Source organism: Dendrobates tinctorius, unplaced genomic scaffold (genome assembly GCF_039654945.1).
Source record: "Dendrobates tinctorius isolate UK_male_01 unplaced genomic scaffold, ASM3965494v1 ptg000224l, whole genome shotgun sequence".
In the NCBI taxonomy this organism is placed as follows: Eukaryota; Metazoa; Chordata; class Amphibia; order Anura; family Dendrobatidae; genus Dendrobates; species Dendrobates tinctorius.
Genome location: NW_027361891.1, coordinates 582,501 through 601,822, shown reverse-complemented (window position 1 = coordinate 601,822; position 19,322 = coordinate 582,501). Strand labels below are relative to the sequence as shown.

Here is a 19,322-nt window from a genome sequence, read left to right as displayed (position 1 = left end):
CTACCCATCCTCTACAGAATTCAGTATAAACTTATTTCCCTCACCCACAAAGCACTCCACGGCTCAGCACCACCCTACATCTCCTCCCTCGTCTGTCTACCACCCTAGCTGTGCCCTCCTTTCTGCTAATGACCTGAGGTTAACATCCTCATTAATCAGAACTTCCCATCTCCAAGACTTTTCATGCGCTGCGCCAATTCTTTGGAATGCATTCCTCAGGTTAATTCGATTAATTCCCAATCCCCACAGTTGTAAGCGTTCCTTAAAAACGCATTTGTTCAGACTGGCCTATCGCCTCAATGCATTAACCTACATATCCCTGTGTGGCTCATTCAAAATCTTTTACCATAACCAGGTTCCTCGCATCATGTTCTCACATGCTTTATGCATTTAATAGCCCTCTAGGTCTGTACGGTTACATATTTAGACTGTTAACTGGTTCATGCAGCAACAGGAACACCCGATTCTTACACTAGGGCTGGTCCAAACAATAAAAGCAATTTCCATCCACCTTTCGTGTCTCCCTTTTTCCTTATAGATTGTAAGTTTGCCAGCAGGGCCCTCATTCCTCTTGGTATCCGTTATGATCTATGTGTTTATTGGTATGCTGTAATGTCTATTGTCTGTGGAAGTCCCCTCTAATGTAAAGTGCTGCGGAATATGTTGGCACTATAGAAATAATATTATTATTACCCCTTTAATGCAAGCCAATATTGGGGCCAAGCTACTATTGGGAAGTATATACAATGACGTGCTTGTTTATTGCTTTGTGAACCTTGTAGTATTAGTACATCTGCTGCATTCACTCCCTTGTAGATTATGCTGTAATATTTTTTTTTCCATTTCTGCCTTTTGTCTTCTTTAGATGCTAAATGCCCAACCAGAGAAAACCTTTATCCGTAACAAAGCCGCACAAGTTTTTGCTCTAGTCTTTGTTACAGAGTTTCTCACAAAATGGCCCAAGTTCTTCTTTGATATTTTGTCTGTTGTTGGTCTCAACCCCCGAGGGGTTGACTTGTACCTTAGAATTCTAATGGCCATCGATGCAGAGGTAGTTGATCGGGATATAATTCATACCCCAGAGGTAAGGAACGTGACACATGTCCTGTGAAGGATGGAGTAGCTGTAAGGCTATGTGCACACGTGCGGAATTTCCGCAGCAACTCCCTGCCGCGGGAAATAAGCATGCGGAATTGGAATGCGTATTCCCGCTAAACACTAGCGTTTTTCAAGCGTAATTAGCTTGCAGAATGCTAGCGTTTTCCAAGCGATATGTAGCATCGCTTGGAAAACTTGACAGGTTGGTCACACTTGTCAAACATAGTGTTTGACAAGTAAAAGTAAATAATAAAAGATAAAATGTAAAAAATAATTTAAAAAAATTAAATTGTGATAGTCTCACCTTACGGCGTCCCCCGCAGCCTTCTCTATGCTCGCGATGCTCCCGGCAAGTCCCGTTCCCAGCGATGCCTTGCAACAATGACCCAGCATCACGCGAGACCGCTACGTCATCACAGGTCATTGTCGCAAGGCATTGCTGGGAAGTTGGGAGCGGGACTTGCCGGGAGCATCGCTGAGAGGCGGGAAGGCTTTGGGGGACACTGGAAGGTGAGAATATCACGTTTTTTTAATTTAATTCTTTTTTTAACAGGGATATGGCACCCAGGGCCTGAAGGAGTCTCTCTGCACATGATCCGCTTACTTTGCGCATGGTGGGCATAGCCACATGTGGAAAGTAAGCGTATCAATGCATTCCTGTGTGTGTGCGGAATCCCCACAAAGAATGAGCATGCTGCGTATCTTTCCGTGATGCGATTCCGCCGCGGAAAAATACGCAGCATTAGCACAGCATGTGCGGAATGTCATTGAATTCAGTGGGATGGGTTTTGTATTTGTTTTCGCTGCGACTAGACGTGGGAAAAACGCTTACAATCTGCAACGTGTAGACATAGCCTAAAACTGAAATGGGTTGAATTGATTTGAGTTTTATTTGTAAAATAAGATCACTTTAGAACATGGTATTGCTTCTCCTGAATCATGCAACATGTAATAAAATGGGTAATCCACATAACATTGCTTATTTATATACTGTAGAAATCTACAATTTGGCTTGCAGGAAGGACGCAGGAATACATTACTGAAAGACACAATGCGAGAACAGTGTATCCCTAACTTGGTAGAATCTTGGTACCAAATTTTACAGACGTACCAGCACACTAACTCAGAACTGACGTGCCAGTGCCTTGAAGTGATTGGAGCCTATGTTTCTTGGATCGATCTATCATTGATTGCTAATGATAGGTATGGTTTTCTTGTGATGGTATTACTGCCTTGCTATTATAATTTATTATTATATGTTCTCATGTGTCTAAGAAATAGTGGAGATTTGCACCACCGTAGCAAAAGAAAAGTGTAGGTGCTTTCTACGGCAGGTCTTGGGGGAATTTTCATGAGTAAACATTGCTTGCGTCCCACCTCATCCCTAACTTGGCCACAGTCCTCATCCCATCTCTAACACACCTTTTTCAACCTTTCACTTACAAATGGTGTCTTTCCCTCATCCTTCAAACATGCCTCAATCACACCCATCCTCAAAAAGCCCTCCCTTGACCTATCCTCTGTCTAACTATCGCCCAATATCTCTTCTCCCTTATGCCTCAAAACTACTGGAACAGCATGTATATCTTGAACTGCCCTCCCACCTCTCCTCCTGTTCCCTCTTTGACCGGTTACAATTTGGCGTCCGACCACATCACTCAACTGAAACTGCCCTAACTAAAGTCACTGATGACTTACTAACCGCCAAGAGCAAGCGACACTACTCTGTCCTCTTCTCCTGGACCTGTCCTCTGCCTTCGACACTGTAGACCATTCCCTCCTGCTACAGATTCTCTCATCTCTTGGCATCACAGACTTGGCCCTATCCTGGATCTCATCATGCCTAACGGACCAAACATTCACTGTCTCCCTCTCACACACCACCTCCTCACCTCACCCCCTGTCTGTCGGTGTTCCCCAAGGCTCTGTCCTAGGACCCCTACTATTCTCCATCTATACCTTCGGCTTGGGACAGCTCATAGAATCCCACAGTTTGCAGTATCACCTCTACGCCGATGACACGCAGATCTACCTATCTGGACCCGACCTCGCCTCCTTACTGACTGAAATCCCACAATGTCTGTCTGCTATCTCAGCCTTCTTCTCTGCTCGCTTTCTCAAACTGAACATGGACAAAACAGAGTTTATCATCTTTCCCCCATCTCACTCTACCCCTCCACCAGACCTATCCATCAATGTCAACGGCTGCTCTCTTTCCCCAGTCCCGCACGCTCAGTGCCTTGGGGTGATCCTCGACTGAGCTCTCTTTCAAACCACATATCCAAGCCCTCGCCTCCTCCTGCCGCCTCAAACTCAAAAATATTTCCCGGATCCGCTCATTCCTCAACCACGAAACGACAAAAACACTAGTGCATGCTCTTATCTCCTGCCTCGACTACTGCAACCTCCTACTCTTAGCCTCCCCTCTAGCACTCTGGCACCGCTCCAGTCCATCCTACACTCTGCTGCCTGACTAATCCACCTGTCTCCCCGCTACTCCCCAGCCTCCCCCCTATGCCAGGCCCGTCACTGGCTTCCTATCGCCCAGAGGATCCAATTCAAAAACCTAAGCCATCCACAACCTGGACATGGTCTCTAGGTACCTACCCGCACGCAACCTTCGATCATCTCAAGATCTCCTTCTCTACTCCCCCCTTATCTCCTCTTCCCACAACTGCATACAAGACTTCTCCCGTGCTTCCCCCATACTCTGGAACTCCCTGCTGCAACACATCAGACTCTCACCATCAACGGAAACCTTCAAGAAGAACCTGAAGACCCACCTGTTCCGACAAGCCTACAGCCTGCAATGATCCTCGGTCTACTGAACCACCGCACGACCTGCTCTACCCCCTCCTACTGTATCCTCACCCATCCCTGTAGACTGTGAGCCCTCGCGGGCAGGGTCCCCTTTCCTTATGTACTTGTGCGTCCCTTGTCTTACACTTGTTTATTATTCTTGTATATACTACACTTGCCTAGAATTCCCCTTTTGACATGTAAAGCGCCATGGAATAAATGGCGCTATATAAATGCATAATAATAGCTTGCAGTACAATCTGGCTCCTCAGGCAGCTGCTCCATTTTTGCTTTATTTCGGCATATTATGGTGGCAAAATAAAAGGTTCTTTGCTAAATGAATTCTAATAGAGACCACCTTCTCTCAGTGAGCTTTCATGAGGAATGCTTAAGGCCCTAACGTTTCCTGCGCATAACGTTACTTCAACTCACATTGATCAACCTAGCTTTAGCACATGTAAGCCAAATAAAGGAGTTTTCCAAGAGTTATTTTTCATGTACTGTTATGTTTGCACCAGGCGCAATCACTTTTCAGTTTGCTAACACCTTTGATAATACTTCTAGATAACTTGTACTGTAATAGTCACAAGATATAAAGAATCAATTTATATTAATGGTCTTTTCAAGGCAGCTGTTCATTCATTTTACTTAAATTTTTTTTTTTCTTTTTAAATTAAACTGAATAACAGCCTTGAAAATATCTGTACTATAAATTGATACATACTTGCCTTGTATCCATTAAATGCAGTGTGATTTTAGAGAGGTACCATATTTTTCAGACTAGAAGACGCACTAAAAATGTGGAGGAAAGTGGGGGGTGTGCGTCTTAGGGTCCCGTTACATTTAGTGTTGCATCAGCGATCCCGACAAGGATACAACCTGGTAAGGATCGCTGGTGCATCACTAAGTGGTCGCTAGTGAGCTGCCAAACAGGCAGATCTCACCAGCGACGCAGTAGCAATAAGCGATCCGTCGGCGGTCGCTGTTATCTTTCACACCGCAGCGATGATGACGACTTCGCCTGCGTCCATGCGTCGCTAGTCGGTGCCAGCGGGACGCCAATGACGAAAAAATGGCCCAGGACATTCGAGTGCGATCAGCGATATCCAGCGGGGGGGGCGGTTGCAGGTACGTGTCACACAAAACGAGATCGCTAGCGATATCGCTGTTGCGTCACAAAATCGGTGACGCTTTAGAGATATCGCTAGCGATCTCGCCATGTGTGAAAGGCCCTTTATAGTATGGATGTCCCTAATCCTGGCTGAGGTGGGGGAGCAGCAGCGGGTCACAGGAGGCAGGTGCCAGCTACTGTGGCTAACTCCTATGCCCAATGCTAAAGAGAAATTTAATATTCACTGCATTCCACGCCCATGGGTGTGGAGGGTAGTAAGAATTAATTTCTTAGCGGACATGCTGTTAGCTGCAGCAGATGGCTTCCTGCAGCTGCCGGGCATTCGCATTTGTCCGCTACTTAAAGCAATGAATATTTTTTTTTTATCTATATAGCACCATTGATTCCATGGTGCTGTGCATGAGAAGGGGTTACATACAAATTACAGATCACTTACAGTAAACAAACTAACAATGACAGACTGATACAGAAGGGGGAGAGGACCCTGCCCTTTTGGACTTACATTCTACAGGATGGTGGGAAGGAGACAGTAGGTTGGGGTTTGCAGCAGCTCCGGTGTTGGTTGAGGCGGTAGCTCCTGTAGTGGTGAGGAGGCAGCGGGGTCATTGCAGGCTGTAGGCTTCCCTGAAGAATTGGGTTTTCAGGTTTGTCTGAAGAATCAAAATGTGGTTGTTAGTCGGACATGATGGGGCAACGATTTCCACAGGATTTGGGTTATTCGGGAGAAGTCTTGGAAGCTGTTGGGTGAGGAGCGAATAAGTGTGGAGTAGAGAAAGAGGTCTTGGGAGGATCGGAGATTACGTGAGGGAAGATATTTGGAGATTAGTTCAGAGCCTTGTGGGTCAGTATAAGTAATTTGAACTGGATACGCTGAGGGAATGAGAGCCAGTGAAGAGATTTGCAGAGGGGAGTAGCGAGGAGTGAGGTGAATTAGTCTGGCAGCAGAGTTGAGGATGGATGAAGAGGTGCGAGGGTGTTAGCAGGGAGGCCACAGAAAAGGATGTTGCAGTAGTTGAGGTGGGAGATGAGAGCATGCACAAGCATTTATTAGATTGAGGGTTGAGGAAAGGACGGATTCTGGAAATATTTTTGAGCTTGAGGCGACAGGAGGTATAAAGAGCTTGGATGTGCGATTTGAAGGACAGGGTAGGGTCAAGGGTTACTCCGAGGCAGCGGACTTCTGGTACGGGGGAAAGTGTGATGTCGTTAATTGTGCTAGATCAGGTAAGGAAGATCTGTGAGATGGGGGCAAGATGAGGAGTTCAGATTTGTCCATATTGAGTTTGCGGAAGTGAGAGGAGAAGGAGGAGGATATGGCTGATAGAAACTCCGGGATTCTGGACACAGCAGAGAGGTGACGTCTGGGCCAGAGAGGTAGATCTGAGTGTCATCAGCATAAAGGTGGTACTGGAATCCATGGGACTTTGAGTTGCCCCAGGCCAAGTGTATAGATTGAGGAGAGTAGGGGGTCGTAGAACAGAGCCTTGGGGGACTCTCAATAGAGAGAGGATGGGGTGATGAGGTAGTGTGGGAGATGCTGAATGTGCGGTTGGAAAGGTATGATAAGATCCAGTATAGGGCAAGGTCTTTGATGCCAAAGGAGGAGAGGATCTGTAGTGGTAGGAGGCAGTGGTCAACTGTGTTGAAAGCAGAGGACAGGTCTAGAAGGAGGAGTATAGAGTATTGTCCATTGGCTTTGGCTATAAGTAGGTCGTATCACTACTGTCCACTCCCATAGGTGTGAAATGCAGTGAATATTCATTCCCTTTAGTAGCTGGCGCACGTGAACACCTGGCGACTGTGGCTAACACTGCCCGCTATTAAAGAGCAATGAATATTCACTGCACTCTATGCACATAGTCCCGGCGTGGAGAGCAGTGAGTATTCTGGCAGCTCTCCACGTTTTGGAAGCAGCGCTTGACATCCCTGCCATGCGCTGCTTAAAGCATAAATCAGCCATGCATACCAGGATGGGACGAGGGGGCCGTGCATACCATGACAGGGATTATTAGTAGAGTTGAGCAAATTTGTTAGGGTCCCTGCTTATTTGACAAGCTACAGCGGGAACCCGAATACATATAATGCCGCAGCTGCATGTGTCGCGGCTGTGTCAGTCACAGCTCATGCATGGAGAGCCCAACACACACTCTCGATGCATGTGCTGTGACTGTCACACAGCTGCGGCGCCAATCAGCTGGTGAGATACACGTATCAGAGTTCCCGCTGTAGCTTATTCGGTAAGTGCTATAGCTTGCCGAATAAGCTGGGACCCGAACAAATTCGCTCAACTCTAGTTATTAGTACAGAATTGACCATTTTTTTTGCTTCAATTTTTTTTTTTTTTTTTTTTCTAATTACCTCTTCTAAAACCTAGGTGCGTCTTACAGTCTGAAAATAGGGTTATTCATGTATTTAGACTCTAGTTTTTCTATGAGTTTATTTTCTAGTACTTCACATGACTTTTAAAACGTTTCCCTATTTCCTTCCTGTGCTAATCTTTCAGATTCATTAATATGCTGCTAGGTCACATGTCTGTTGAAGTTTTACGGGAAGAAGCATGTGATTGTTTGTATGAAATTGTAAATAAGGGAATGGATCCAATTGATAAAACCAAATTGGTGGAGTCTTTGTGTCAAGTGTTACAATCTGCTGGATTCTTCAGCATTAACCAGGTTTGTCACCTCAATATTCAGTTCCCTTAAATATTTGTTGACTAAGGCCACGGTCACACATTCCGGATTTAATGGTCAGTATTTTATGTCACCCATGTGTAAGCTAAAACCATGAGATAGACCAATCAGAGGAAAAGTATAATAGAAACACGTCACCACTTCTGTATTTATCACCCACTCCTGGTTTTGGCTTACACATACTGACCAAATGCTAAGTGTGACTGTAGCCTAATATTGTCTCCATTGAATAATTGAAAGAATTTAGTCAGTGTTGTTTTCATACTGTTGAAAATATTGGCTACTGTTCGGTGCGGTTTGTTTTCTGGACAACCATAAGTTAAAAGCTCATATTTTACTTTACATTAGGAGGAAGATGTGGATTTTCTGGCCAGATTCTCAAAGCTCGTCAATGGAATGGGCCAGTCACTGATTATTAGCTGGACCAAGTTGGTGAAATCTGGAGATCTGAAGAGTGCCCAAGACACTCTACAGTCTATTGAATCCAAAGTGCCTCTGATGTTGCAGTTGCTGATTCATGAAGATGACGATATTTCTTCCAATATCATTGGATTCTGTTACGAGTATTTGCACATCCTGAAACAGGTATATGATGGGTGTTAAACCAGTTCTCTCATTTTGTAATTAATGGCACTGTAACCAGATTTTTGCTACCAAATCTGAAAGCTGCATCATGTAGGGCCAGAGACACAGATTCCTGCGATGTATCACTTGTTGAGCTGCTTAGTGTAATTTTTATAAAATCACTGTTTTATCAGTAGTAGATTATCACTAGAGGACTACTTTTCCTGCTGTTGGGTGATCCAACCACGCCCCCACCACTGGTTGGTCAAACCAAGCCCCCACTGCTGACTGCTTTCTGATAACGCGTAGTGTACGTATAAAGCTGTCAGTGATATTGGCGGGGTTATATACAGCTCCACATTCAGGAACCTGCTAGATCGGCAGCAGTTGTGTCCTAATCCAAACACTGTTTACATCCGGTCGCGCCTGATTATAGCTTATTTGTGCTGCTACAGGTGGATCGGTCATCAATATAAAAGTAATGTACCACTTTTAATTATTTTCATGTTTTCTTTCATCTTTTTCCATATTCAGCTGGTCTTACTTTCTGACCAACAAAAGACTAATGTTGAGGTAAGTGGTCCTCACACTTAAATCTCCTTTCTGTTTTGTAGAATTTCCTTTAAGCACTGCGTGTTAAAATTCACAGTATAGGCTAGTTTTTATTTTTTGTTCTTCTACATATTCTCATATTCTATTTTCATCAAAACACAATAATGGGAATCTATTTATCCATATACGAGTGAGGGGAAGTACAGTGACATATAAGGTAGACTGAGCTATTTGTAAGGACATCTCCTTCGGGCGGTATCCATTAGATGTGTTAAACCTATTTGTTTCCTTTTCTTGGCTCATGTAGTCCAATGTCCTTCTGTTGTAGGCAGTAATGCTGGCGGTTATGAAGAAATTAACGTATGATGAAGAGTATAACTTTGAAAATGAGGTGAGTGGTTTTAGATTAATTCTATTTCGCAAGTTATGTATAATGATGACTTTCTAGATGAATGTTAACATGGATAATTTTTAATATGCCATATGCACTTTTTTCAAAGAGTCAGAACATTCTTTTTAAAATGCGATATGTTCAGTATTTTTACTGCAGAGTCCCAGTAATATAACGTGCCAGAGTCCCAGTAATATAACGTGCAACAAAAGTTCCCATACTGATAACTGGATGCTTGGAGATGGCACATGGCTCTGTATCACTAAAGCACAGTCTGCAAAACCTGCCATGGCTCCAGCAAAGCAGATCTATATAATGAAGTATGTGGCAATATTAAAGGCCCTGATCACAAAGCATATTTATCATTAATGAGAGTTAAAATGCATCACTCTTACGAGAGTAAGAAAAAAATCCACTGATGCATATCAGTTCATGAAGTCAGAAAAAATGTATTACTCTGTCGCCTCATTGGGGGACACAGAACCATGGGTGTTATGCTGCTGTCCACTAGGAGGCGACACTATGCATAATCTGAAAAAGATTAACTTTGGCTCCTCCTCTGCAGTATACACCCCTGGACGGCGTCGGCCTTCTCCAGTTTTTGCTTAGTGTCGCAAGAAGGCACACCTTTTTTTTCCATTCTTTTTTCCGTCAGGAACAGATGAAGAAAAGTGGGTCTCCAGCGAGACTCCCGACATGTCTCCTTCCTTGGCCCCCTTTTTAGGGGTGCCCGGTTGAAGTTGAGATGGCTATTCCCCATGTTGCTCCTTCCCCAGTCCTGCGGGTACTGGTCCGAAGTTGAGTCCCCCCCCCCCCCTTCCCCAACCCCTTTGGGGTCTGGGTTGAGGTTGAGGCGAGGATGAAGACCCCCTGATGGTGACAGACGCACCCTCCCTAATCCCCCGCAGGGGGCATTAGGTTGAGACGCCTCAGGTAGGGTCGGAGAATAGGCATCATTCCACAGCTTCCAGGGACCCCAGACCAGCTGAGGGATCCTGTTGGGGCCGGGGGAGGGTGCGGACTGGCATGGCACAGCAGAGACAGGGCTTTCCTGCGTCCCTGTCTCTGCAGCAGCAGCGGCTCCATAGCGCTCCAGGGGCCCCCCATACAAGAACCGCTGCCCCTGCTACCCCCACCGCTATCCAGTCGACCATTCTGGGGGGGTCTGGTACCCTCCTGGGCATCAGGCCTCTAATTTAGACCGCGGCTTCGGCCTAGCCGAAGCCGCCGCCTTTTCCCCGGCCCGCCCCCCGGATGACTAAAATGACACGCTGGAGTGTCATAGAAGGGGCGGATTGAGGCAGAAAGGGCGCGTTTTTACACAGCCCAGCGCGCCCTTTTCAGCTCTCCGCCCCCTCCTCCCTCTCCTCAGAGTCCCGGTGGCCATTTTTTTGGGATGAGATCCAGGAGAGGAGCATCACAGCGGTCTCCGGGGGCCACAACTGGGATCTGTCGGCGCTGGACCTAGGGGCACACCGGTGGGGTAAGCTCACAGCTGAGTTTTCATTACTCAGCTGTGAATCCATACTTCCTAGAAGGCTCTCTGTGGGTTCCCTCTGCGTAGCCACCCCTGTACGATCCCTGATAGCCAGCCTCTGTGCACTATGCCGGGCTCAAGGAAGAGAACCAGGCACGAATGTTTCTATGCATTCTGCACAGCCTGCAAAGCCACGCTCCCTAGTGGTAGCACGTATCCGCACTGCCGGGACTGCATCCAGAACTCTGGGTCAGAACCCCAGGGAGTCCCTACTGACGCTTCAGGGTCACAGGCCACGCCGGAATGGGCAACTCAGATGTCACAGTCTATGACACAGTCCATAGACAACCTAACTGCCACATTGCTGCAAGCTCTGCAGAGTCGGGTCCCGGCTATGGACATTACACAGCAAACGGACAGCTTGTCTCAGGAACATGCTGCTTCCGACTCTCACAGACGTAAGCGGACCCACAGGTCTCGATCACCTGAGTCGGCCTATAGCACAAGGTCGCCCCCCCCAGGGAGAGACAGCGTCATTCCAGGTCTCCTAGGCAGTCCCCTGTCACAGACAGACAGTGCAATTTACCACAGAGATCCCCCACCACAGAAGACCCCTGCCCCAGGTCGCCCTCCAGGGATCACCTTAGCGAGGCACAGGATTCTGAGGGCATCTGTGACTCCGACTCAGATAACGAAACGGAGAGGTCCGTGGTACCTTCTCCCCCTAGCAATACAGCGCTAGTTGAGGACATAATCTCTGCCATTCATCGGGTGCTAAAAATTCCAGAGTCGGGCCCCGGAAGTCCCAGAACATAGGATTTGCTTCGAAAGTGTTCAGAAACCACCTAAGGTCTTCCCTAATCACCATGAGTTTGAGAAAATACTTACCAAACAGTTTGCGCAGCCTGAGAAATTTGCTAATCGCAAATATTTGGAAGCGAAGTACCCCTTCCCACAGACAGACACCAAACAATGGACAGATCCACCTGAAGTGGACCCCCCGGTTCCTAGGCTAGCAGCGCAGACCTTACTCTCTCTGCCAGATAGCTCAACCCTCAGGGACGCAGCAGACCGGCAAGTAGAACGCATGGCTCGTTCTATTTTCGAAGCGGCAGGCGCCTCTCTGGGCCCTGCGTTTTGCTTCAATTTGGGCGGCCAAGGCCATCCTGGCTTGGGCCAAAAAACTACAGGAGGGTCTTCAAGCTTCAAATCCCGAGCTCTCGGACCAAGCGGTCCAGATAGCAGTGGTAGCAGACTACATGCTTCATGCAGCCCTGGATTCCGCAAGAGGTGAAGCGGGAATAGCATCAAACGCCATCACGATCCGACGCATCCTCTGGCTGCGAGAATGGAAAGCGGATGCGGCCTCAAAGAAGTCCCTCACGCGACTTCCGTATCTTACCGGAAGACTTTTCGGCGAAAAGTTGGACACAATGATAGCCAATGCCACTGGGGGTAAGAGTACCTCTCTCCCTCAACTAAAACCGAAACGCACGTTTAAATGGAGAAACCAGATGCGATTCCGATCCTTTCGGAATTCCTCGGGCTGGTCCGTCTCGCGCCCAGCGCAAAACCGTAACCGCTCTCCACGCAGGGACAACCCACGGACGCAGCAGCGACCGGACAGGTCTTGGCAGTCGAAAGAAGGCCAAGCGAAACCCAAGGGAGGAAAACCTCAGAACTTCGCTTCATCATGACTCACGAACTCCGGAAGACACCCCACCAGTAGGCAGCCGACTTTTACTCTTCCAGCAAGTCTGGCTGCCTATTACAGAAGACAGGTGGGTCAGGGAAATAGTGTCTTCCGGATACAAGATAGAGTTCACTTCCGCTCCACCGAACCGGTTCTTCCTTTCTATTCCTCCAACACCACCAGACAAGGCTCGTGCTTTCCACCAAGCGGTCTCCTCTCTCCTTCAAGCAGGAGTTGTGGTGCCGGTTCCCGCGAACGAGAGATTCCGAGGGTTCTACTCAAATCTGTTCGTAGTCCCCAAGAAAGGAGGCAGCGTCCGACCCATACTGGACCTAAAACAGCTCAACAATTACGTACGGATCCGTCATTTCCGCATGGATTCCCTCCGGTCCATCATTGCATCCATGGAGCAGGGAGAATACCTTGCCTCTATAGACATACAGGATGCGTATCTGCACATACCAATTGCCCCTGCCCACCAAAGGTTTCTTAGGTTCGCGGTCAACCAAAACCACTACCAGTTTGTCGCCCTTCCGTTTGGACTCGCCACGGCTCCAAGAACGTTCACCAAAGTCATGGCGGCCACCATGGACGTTCTGCACTCAAGAGGCATTCTAGTCATCCCGTACCTCGATCTCTCCTGTTTGCCATGAGAGTCCTCGGCCGGATGGCAGCAGCAATAGAGGCAGTGCCATTTGCCCAGTTTCACCTCAGGGTCCTTTAACTAGCCATACTCAGCTCTTGGGACAGGAATCCCTTCTCCCTCGACGGGGAGTTCAGGTTGACGTCGTCAACCAGGAGGTCCCTGCATTGGTGGCTCAAACCAACCTCGCTTACACGAGGGAAGCCCTTTCTCTCAGGACAATGGAAGATCCTGACTACCGATGCAAGCCTGACAGGCTTGGGGGCGGTGCACCTACATCACAGGGCACAAGGCAAGTGGTCACCGAGGGAAGTGACATTGCCCATCAATATTCTGGAAATCAGGGCCATCCTCTTGGCACTGAGAGCCTTTCATCACTTGCTTGCAGCCTCGCACATACGGATACAGTCAGACAATGCCACGGCTGTGGCATACGTGAACCACCAAGGCGGGACCCGCAGCGCCCAGGCGATGAGAGAAGTGGCGCATATCCTCCGCTGGGCGGAAGACACGAGGTCGGTACTTTCTGCGGTCCACATTCCGTGTGTAGAAAACTGGGAAGCCGACTTCCTCAGCAGGCAAGGAATGGACTCGGGGGAGTGGTCTCTCCATCCCGAGATTTTTTACCAGATCTGTCAACGCTGGGGAACCCCGGAGGTGGACCTAATGGCATCCCATCTCAATACCAAGGTCCCCAATTTCATGGCCAGGACACACGACCCCCGGTCGCTCGGAGCGGATGCCCTGGTCCAGGACTGGTCCCAGTTCCGACTCCTGTACATTTTTCCACCCCTCCCCCCTAATCTCCAGGGTCGTGAGGAAGATCAAGCAAGAGGGAGTTCCAACCATCCTCATCGCGCCAGACTGGCCCAGATGTACATGGTACGCCGACATCGTTCAACTTACAGCAGACGTCCCCTGGCGTCTACCCGACCGTCACGACCTTCTGTCTCAAGGTCCGTTCTTCCATCAGAATTCAGGGGCTCTCAATTTGACGGCATGGCCCTTGAAACCTGGATTCTAACCTAGGCAGGTTTTTCACCGGCAGTCATTGCAACTATGATCAGGGCAAGGAAGCCTGCCTCCGCCAAGATCTATTATCGTACCTGGAGAGCTTTCTTTTCTTGGTGCGAATCTCATGGACAAGTCCCACTCCCTTATTCCCTCCCGAAGGTACTAGGTTTTCTTCAATCGGGCCTAGACGTCAAGCTATCCTTAGGCACGCTTAAGAGTCAGGTGTCGGCGCTTTCAGTCCTTTTTCAAAAGCGCATTGCTATTAAACCGCAAGTAAGGACTTTCATCCAGGGAGTTTCCCGATTGGTTCCTCCCTACAAACGTCCGCTGGATACGTGGGACCTCAATCTGGTCCTGACAGCATTGCAAGCTCCACCCTTCGAACCTCTTAGAGGAGTTCCACTCTCCATTCTGTCTCAGAAAGTGGTTTTTCTAGTGGCGATCACCTCGTTACGCAGAGTGTCAGAATTGTCAGCACTTTCCTGCAGACGGCCTTTCCTAGCCTTTCACCAGGACAAGGTGCTTCTCCGCACGGTACCATCCTTCCTTCCGAAGGTTGTGTCCAACTTTCACCTCAATGAGGAGATTTCACTGCCATCCCTTTGCCCGGTTCCGGTTCATAGAGTGGAGAAGGCTCTGCATACGCTTGACCTCGTCAGAGCATTGCGGATTTACGGGTCCAGGACTGCACCTTTCCGGAAGTCTGATTCCCTCTTCATTCTTCCAGAAGGTAGTCGCAAGGGACTGCCGGCTTCCAAGGCTACCCTTGCCAGGTGGATCAAGTCCACCATACATGAGGCCTACCGACTTAACAGTTCCCGTTTTCCGGCCGGTATCACGGCACACTCTACACGGGCAGTAGGGGCCTCCTGGGCCATTCGGCATCAGGCTTCGGCACAACAAGTGTGTAAGGCGGCCACTTGGACTAGCCTCCACACGTTTACGAAACACTACAGTGTTCATACCCAGTCCTCAGCGGATGCGAGCCTGGGTAGACTGGTTCTGCAGGCGGCAGTGCCCCAAATTTAGGGACCTGCTAGCACATTATTCGTCCATTGCTTCCCACCCAGGGACTGCTTTGGGACGTCCCATGGTTCTGTGTCCCCCAATGAGGCGACAGAGTAAAGGAGATTTTTGTGTACTCACCGTAAAATCTTTCTCTTAGCCTCTAATTGGGGGACACAGCTCCCACCCTGTTGCCCTTATGGGCCGTTGTTTACGGTTGAGTTCTCATATTGTTCTTTGAGCTCGTACATAGTAGCCTTCTTACAGGCATGGTTATGTTATTTGCTTACGTTCCTCCTAATGCTTTTGCACAAAACTGGAGAAGGCTGACGCCGTCCAGGGGTGTATACTGCAGAGGATGAGCCAAAGTTAATCTTTTTCAGATTATGCATAGTGTCGCCTCCTAGTGGACAGCAGCAATAACACCCATGGTTCTGTGTCCCCCAATTAGAGGCTAAGAGAGATTTTACGGTGAGTACACAAAAATCTCCTTATGTCTATTTTCTGGACAAACAGTGACCGTGGACACTCCAATAGATATAGGTCCTACAAACGAAAAATGGAGCAAAAAGTCCAACTACATGTATATGAAAATATCAAAGTTTTTATTAATCACACAAATGACATAGATATTGTACAAACTCATAAAAACAAAGCATAATCAAAAGTTCATGTGTGAGGACACACAAAACACTAATAACAGGCAAAAACACACACCTCCATACAAAATTGCACAAAAAATAATGTACCGTATTTTTCGCTTTACACTGTGTTCCAATTATTATGCAAAAAATATTTCCTCATATTTCCTCTAAATTACCTATATGAATTGCACTCATTGTTATTTTCCAGTCATCTAATATTCTAGTATAATTGCAATGTTTTTGAACAAACGGCCTATGAAAACAGTATATTTTTAAAAATAAGAAACACTCAAAATGCATGTTCCAAATTATTATGCACAGCAGAGTTTTCAACCTTTTTATTTTGAACAAAAAAAATGGTCAATTGTTAAATTATAAGCATTATCAGCTTATTACAAAATGAAATCAAACAGTTTTCAAGTCAAAACTTAATTCTAGGTGATGTTACATTTGCACATAGGACCCCTTGTTCGAAAGAAGCTTCTGAACTCTCTCGTCCATTGAATTTGTCAGTTTTTGGATGGTTTGTGCTTCAATTGTTTTGCATGTGGACAGAATACCCTCCCAGAGCTGTTGCTTAGATGTGAACTGCCTCCCGCCATCATAGACACTCCTTTTGATGATGCTCCAGAGGTTCTCAATGGGGTTGAGGTCAGGGGAAGATGGTGACCACACCATAAGTTTGTCCTCTTTTATGCCCATAGCAGCCAGAGATGCAGATGTGTTATTTGCAGCATGAGACGGTGCATTATCATGCATGAAAAGGATCTTGCTGCTGAAAGCACGGTTCTTCCTCTTGAACCATGGCAGGAAGTGCTGTTTTAGAAACTCCACATGGATTTACCCCTTCAGGGATCCTAAAGGGGCCGACAATCTCTCTCCGTATGATTCCTGCCCAAAACATTACTCCACCTCCTCTTTGTTGGCGCCTTAGCCGTGTTTTCATGGGGTGTCCATCAACCAGCCATCCGGGGAGCGTCTTATAAACTGCGTTCCAAATTATTATGCAAAAAGAGTTTAGGAGTAATAAGGTTAGAATTTTTTTGTTTGTCATTTAAACTCATTGATGGTGATGTGTGTCAGGGCTCTTTATATCACTGAAAGCAATTGCAGATACCTGTGCAAATTAGTTTGGCAGGTGTGCCCAAATAAAGGCAAGACTACTTAAGAAGGCTGTTCCACATTATTAAGCAGCCTACATTTTTTGCCATAATGGGAAAGAAAAAGGATGTGTCGGCTGCTGAGAAGCAACAAATTGTGGAGTATTTGGGTCAAGGCATGACTACAATCAACATTGCCAAGACACTTCATCGTGATCATCGCACAATCAAGAAGTATGTAGCTGATTCCCAGCACACACGTGTGCGTGCTGATAAGGAAAAATTGAGGACTCTTTCCAACAGGCAATTGCGTCAGGTTAAAAGAGTAGCTGCAAAAATGCCTTGTCATAGCAGCAGACAAGTTTTTGAAGCTGCTGGTGCCTCCAACGTCCCCCGAACAACAAGATGCAGGGTCCTTCAGAGGTTTGCAGTTGTGCGTAAGCCATCCTGTCGACCATCTCTATCCACTGCACACAAGCAGAAACGGCTCCAGTGGGCCAAACGATACATGAAGACTGACTTCCAAACTGTTTTGTTAACCGATGAGTGCCGTGCAACGCTCGATGGTCGAGATGGATGGAGTGGAGGATGGCTGGTTGATGGACACCCCATGAAAACACGGCTAAGGCGCCAACAAAGAGGAGGTGGAGTAATGTTTTGGGCTGGAATCATGGGGAGAGAGATTGTCGGCCCCTTTAGGATCCCTGAAGGGGTAAAAATGAACTCCATAATCTATGTGGAGTTTCTAAAACAGCACTTCCTGCCATGGTTCAAGACGAAGAACCGTGCTTTCCGCAGCAAGATCATTTTCATGCATGATAATGCACCGTCTCATGCTGCAAATAACTCATCTGCATCTCTGGCTGCTATGGGCATAAAAGAGGACAAACTTATGGTGTGGCAACCATCTTCCCCTGACCTCAACCCCATTGAGAACCTCTGGAGCATCATCAAAAGGAGTGTCTATGATGGCGGGAGGCAGTTCACATCTAAGCAACAGCTCTGGGAGGGTATTCTGTCCACATGCAAAACAATTGAAGCACAAACCATCCAAAAACTGACAAATTCAATGGACGAGAGAGTTCAGAAGCTTCTTTCGAATAAGGGTTACATTTGCACATAGGACCATCACCTAGAATAAAGTTTTGACTTGAAAACTGTTTGATTTCATTTTGTAATAAGCTGATAATGCTTAAAATTTAACAATTGACCATTTTTTTGTTAAAAATAAAAAGGTTGAAAACTCTGCTGTGCATAATAATTTGGAACATGCATTGAGTGTTTCTTATTTTTTAAAATATACTGTTTTCATAGGCCGTTTGTTCAAAAACATTGCAATTATTCCATAATATTAGATGACTGGAAAACAACAATGACTGCAATTCATATAGGTAATTTAGAGAAAATATGAGGAAATATTTTTTGCATAATAATTTGGAACACAGTGTATATCAAACAGGCCCCGAGGAAGCCCACGCAAAACGTGCGTTAGGGCTGCTGCAGGGCACACACGCTGGCAGCTGCTAATGGGCAAGACTTGCACCTCCTTATCTGTGACTGTTTGATATACATTATAATTTTTGCTGGTGGTAATTATTTAACATTTGTGGAGACCACTTTGGAATTTTGCTTGCACTTTATATGCACTAGGCACTTTTTTCTAGCCATTTCGTGGTGTAGATGTACATTATTTTTTGTGCAAATTTTCTATGGAGGCTTGTGTGTTTTTTTGCCTATACTCTTATTAGTGTTTTGTGTGTCCTCACACATGAGCTTTTGGATACGCTTTGTTTTTAAGTTTTTGCAATATATGTCATTTGTGTGACTCTTCCGAGAGTATAGCAAACAGTGTCTGAAGTTTCACTTGTAGTTGTAACCTTCGAAATCTGTTTACAGGAGAAACTTGTGTAAGTTGGATGGGATGTAATTTCTAAGACGTGGCTGTATGCCATCGCATTTCATGTGATTGACATTACATACTACATGTATAGGACTAACATAACCAATCCTTTTCTTTCACACTAGGGTGAAGATGAAGCCATGTTTGTAGAATACAGAAAGCAGCTGAAATTGCTATTAGATCGTCTTGCTCAAGTATCGCCTGAGTTATTGTTGGCTTCTGTCCGAAGAGTTTTTAATAGTACACTACAGTAAGTGCAGTGCTTCCTTTGACTACTTGACAAAGTAAAATAACCTGAAAGGAAATTTTAAACTGATTTCTATGTTCCTGATTTATTGAAAAAAGCTTAAGGCAGGGATCAAATTCTTACGACTGCTTATCACACCCGTATTTCACTGTACGTGAGTCTACAGACCCAAACTCCACAGCCACATCTATGACTGAGGCCAGTCAGTTTAGATCCAGAAACCCACTGTTAGTCTGTACATTAGTGTTTCACATGTACAGACCCTAATGTGTGAAGCTGGCGTTTAAAGGGATATTTCAATCAAAAAATACTTATCCATTCTATAGGTGGTAAATGTTACAGGTTCTCTATAATTTGAAAAGTGGTTGCATTT

General features: G+C 46.4%; 1 protein-coding gene across 1 annotated transcript in view; it reads left to right on the top strand.

The window, feature by feature from the left end:
• The window catches only part of XPOT (exportin for tRNA), a 127,559-nt gene that overhangs the window by 36,529 nt on the left and 71,708 nt on the right, over positions 1-19,322 (top strand). The window contains exons 6-12 of the mRNA XM_073555439.1: positions 866-1,084; positions 2,117-2,301; positions 7,533-7,701; positions 8,068-8,304; positions 8,818-8,856; positions 9,164-9,226; positions 18,828-18,952. Coding sequence (XP_073411540.1) covers positions 866-1,084; positions 2,117-2,301; positions 7,533-7,701; positions 8,068-8,304; positions 8,818-8,856; positions 9,164-9,226; positions 18,828-18,952 — 1,037 coding nt within the window. The remainder of the gene's footprint in view (positions 1-865; positions 1,085-2,116; positions 2,302-7,532; positions 7,702-8,067; positions 8,305-8,817; positions 8,857-9,163; positions 9,227-18,827; positions 18,953-19,322) is intronic.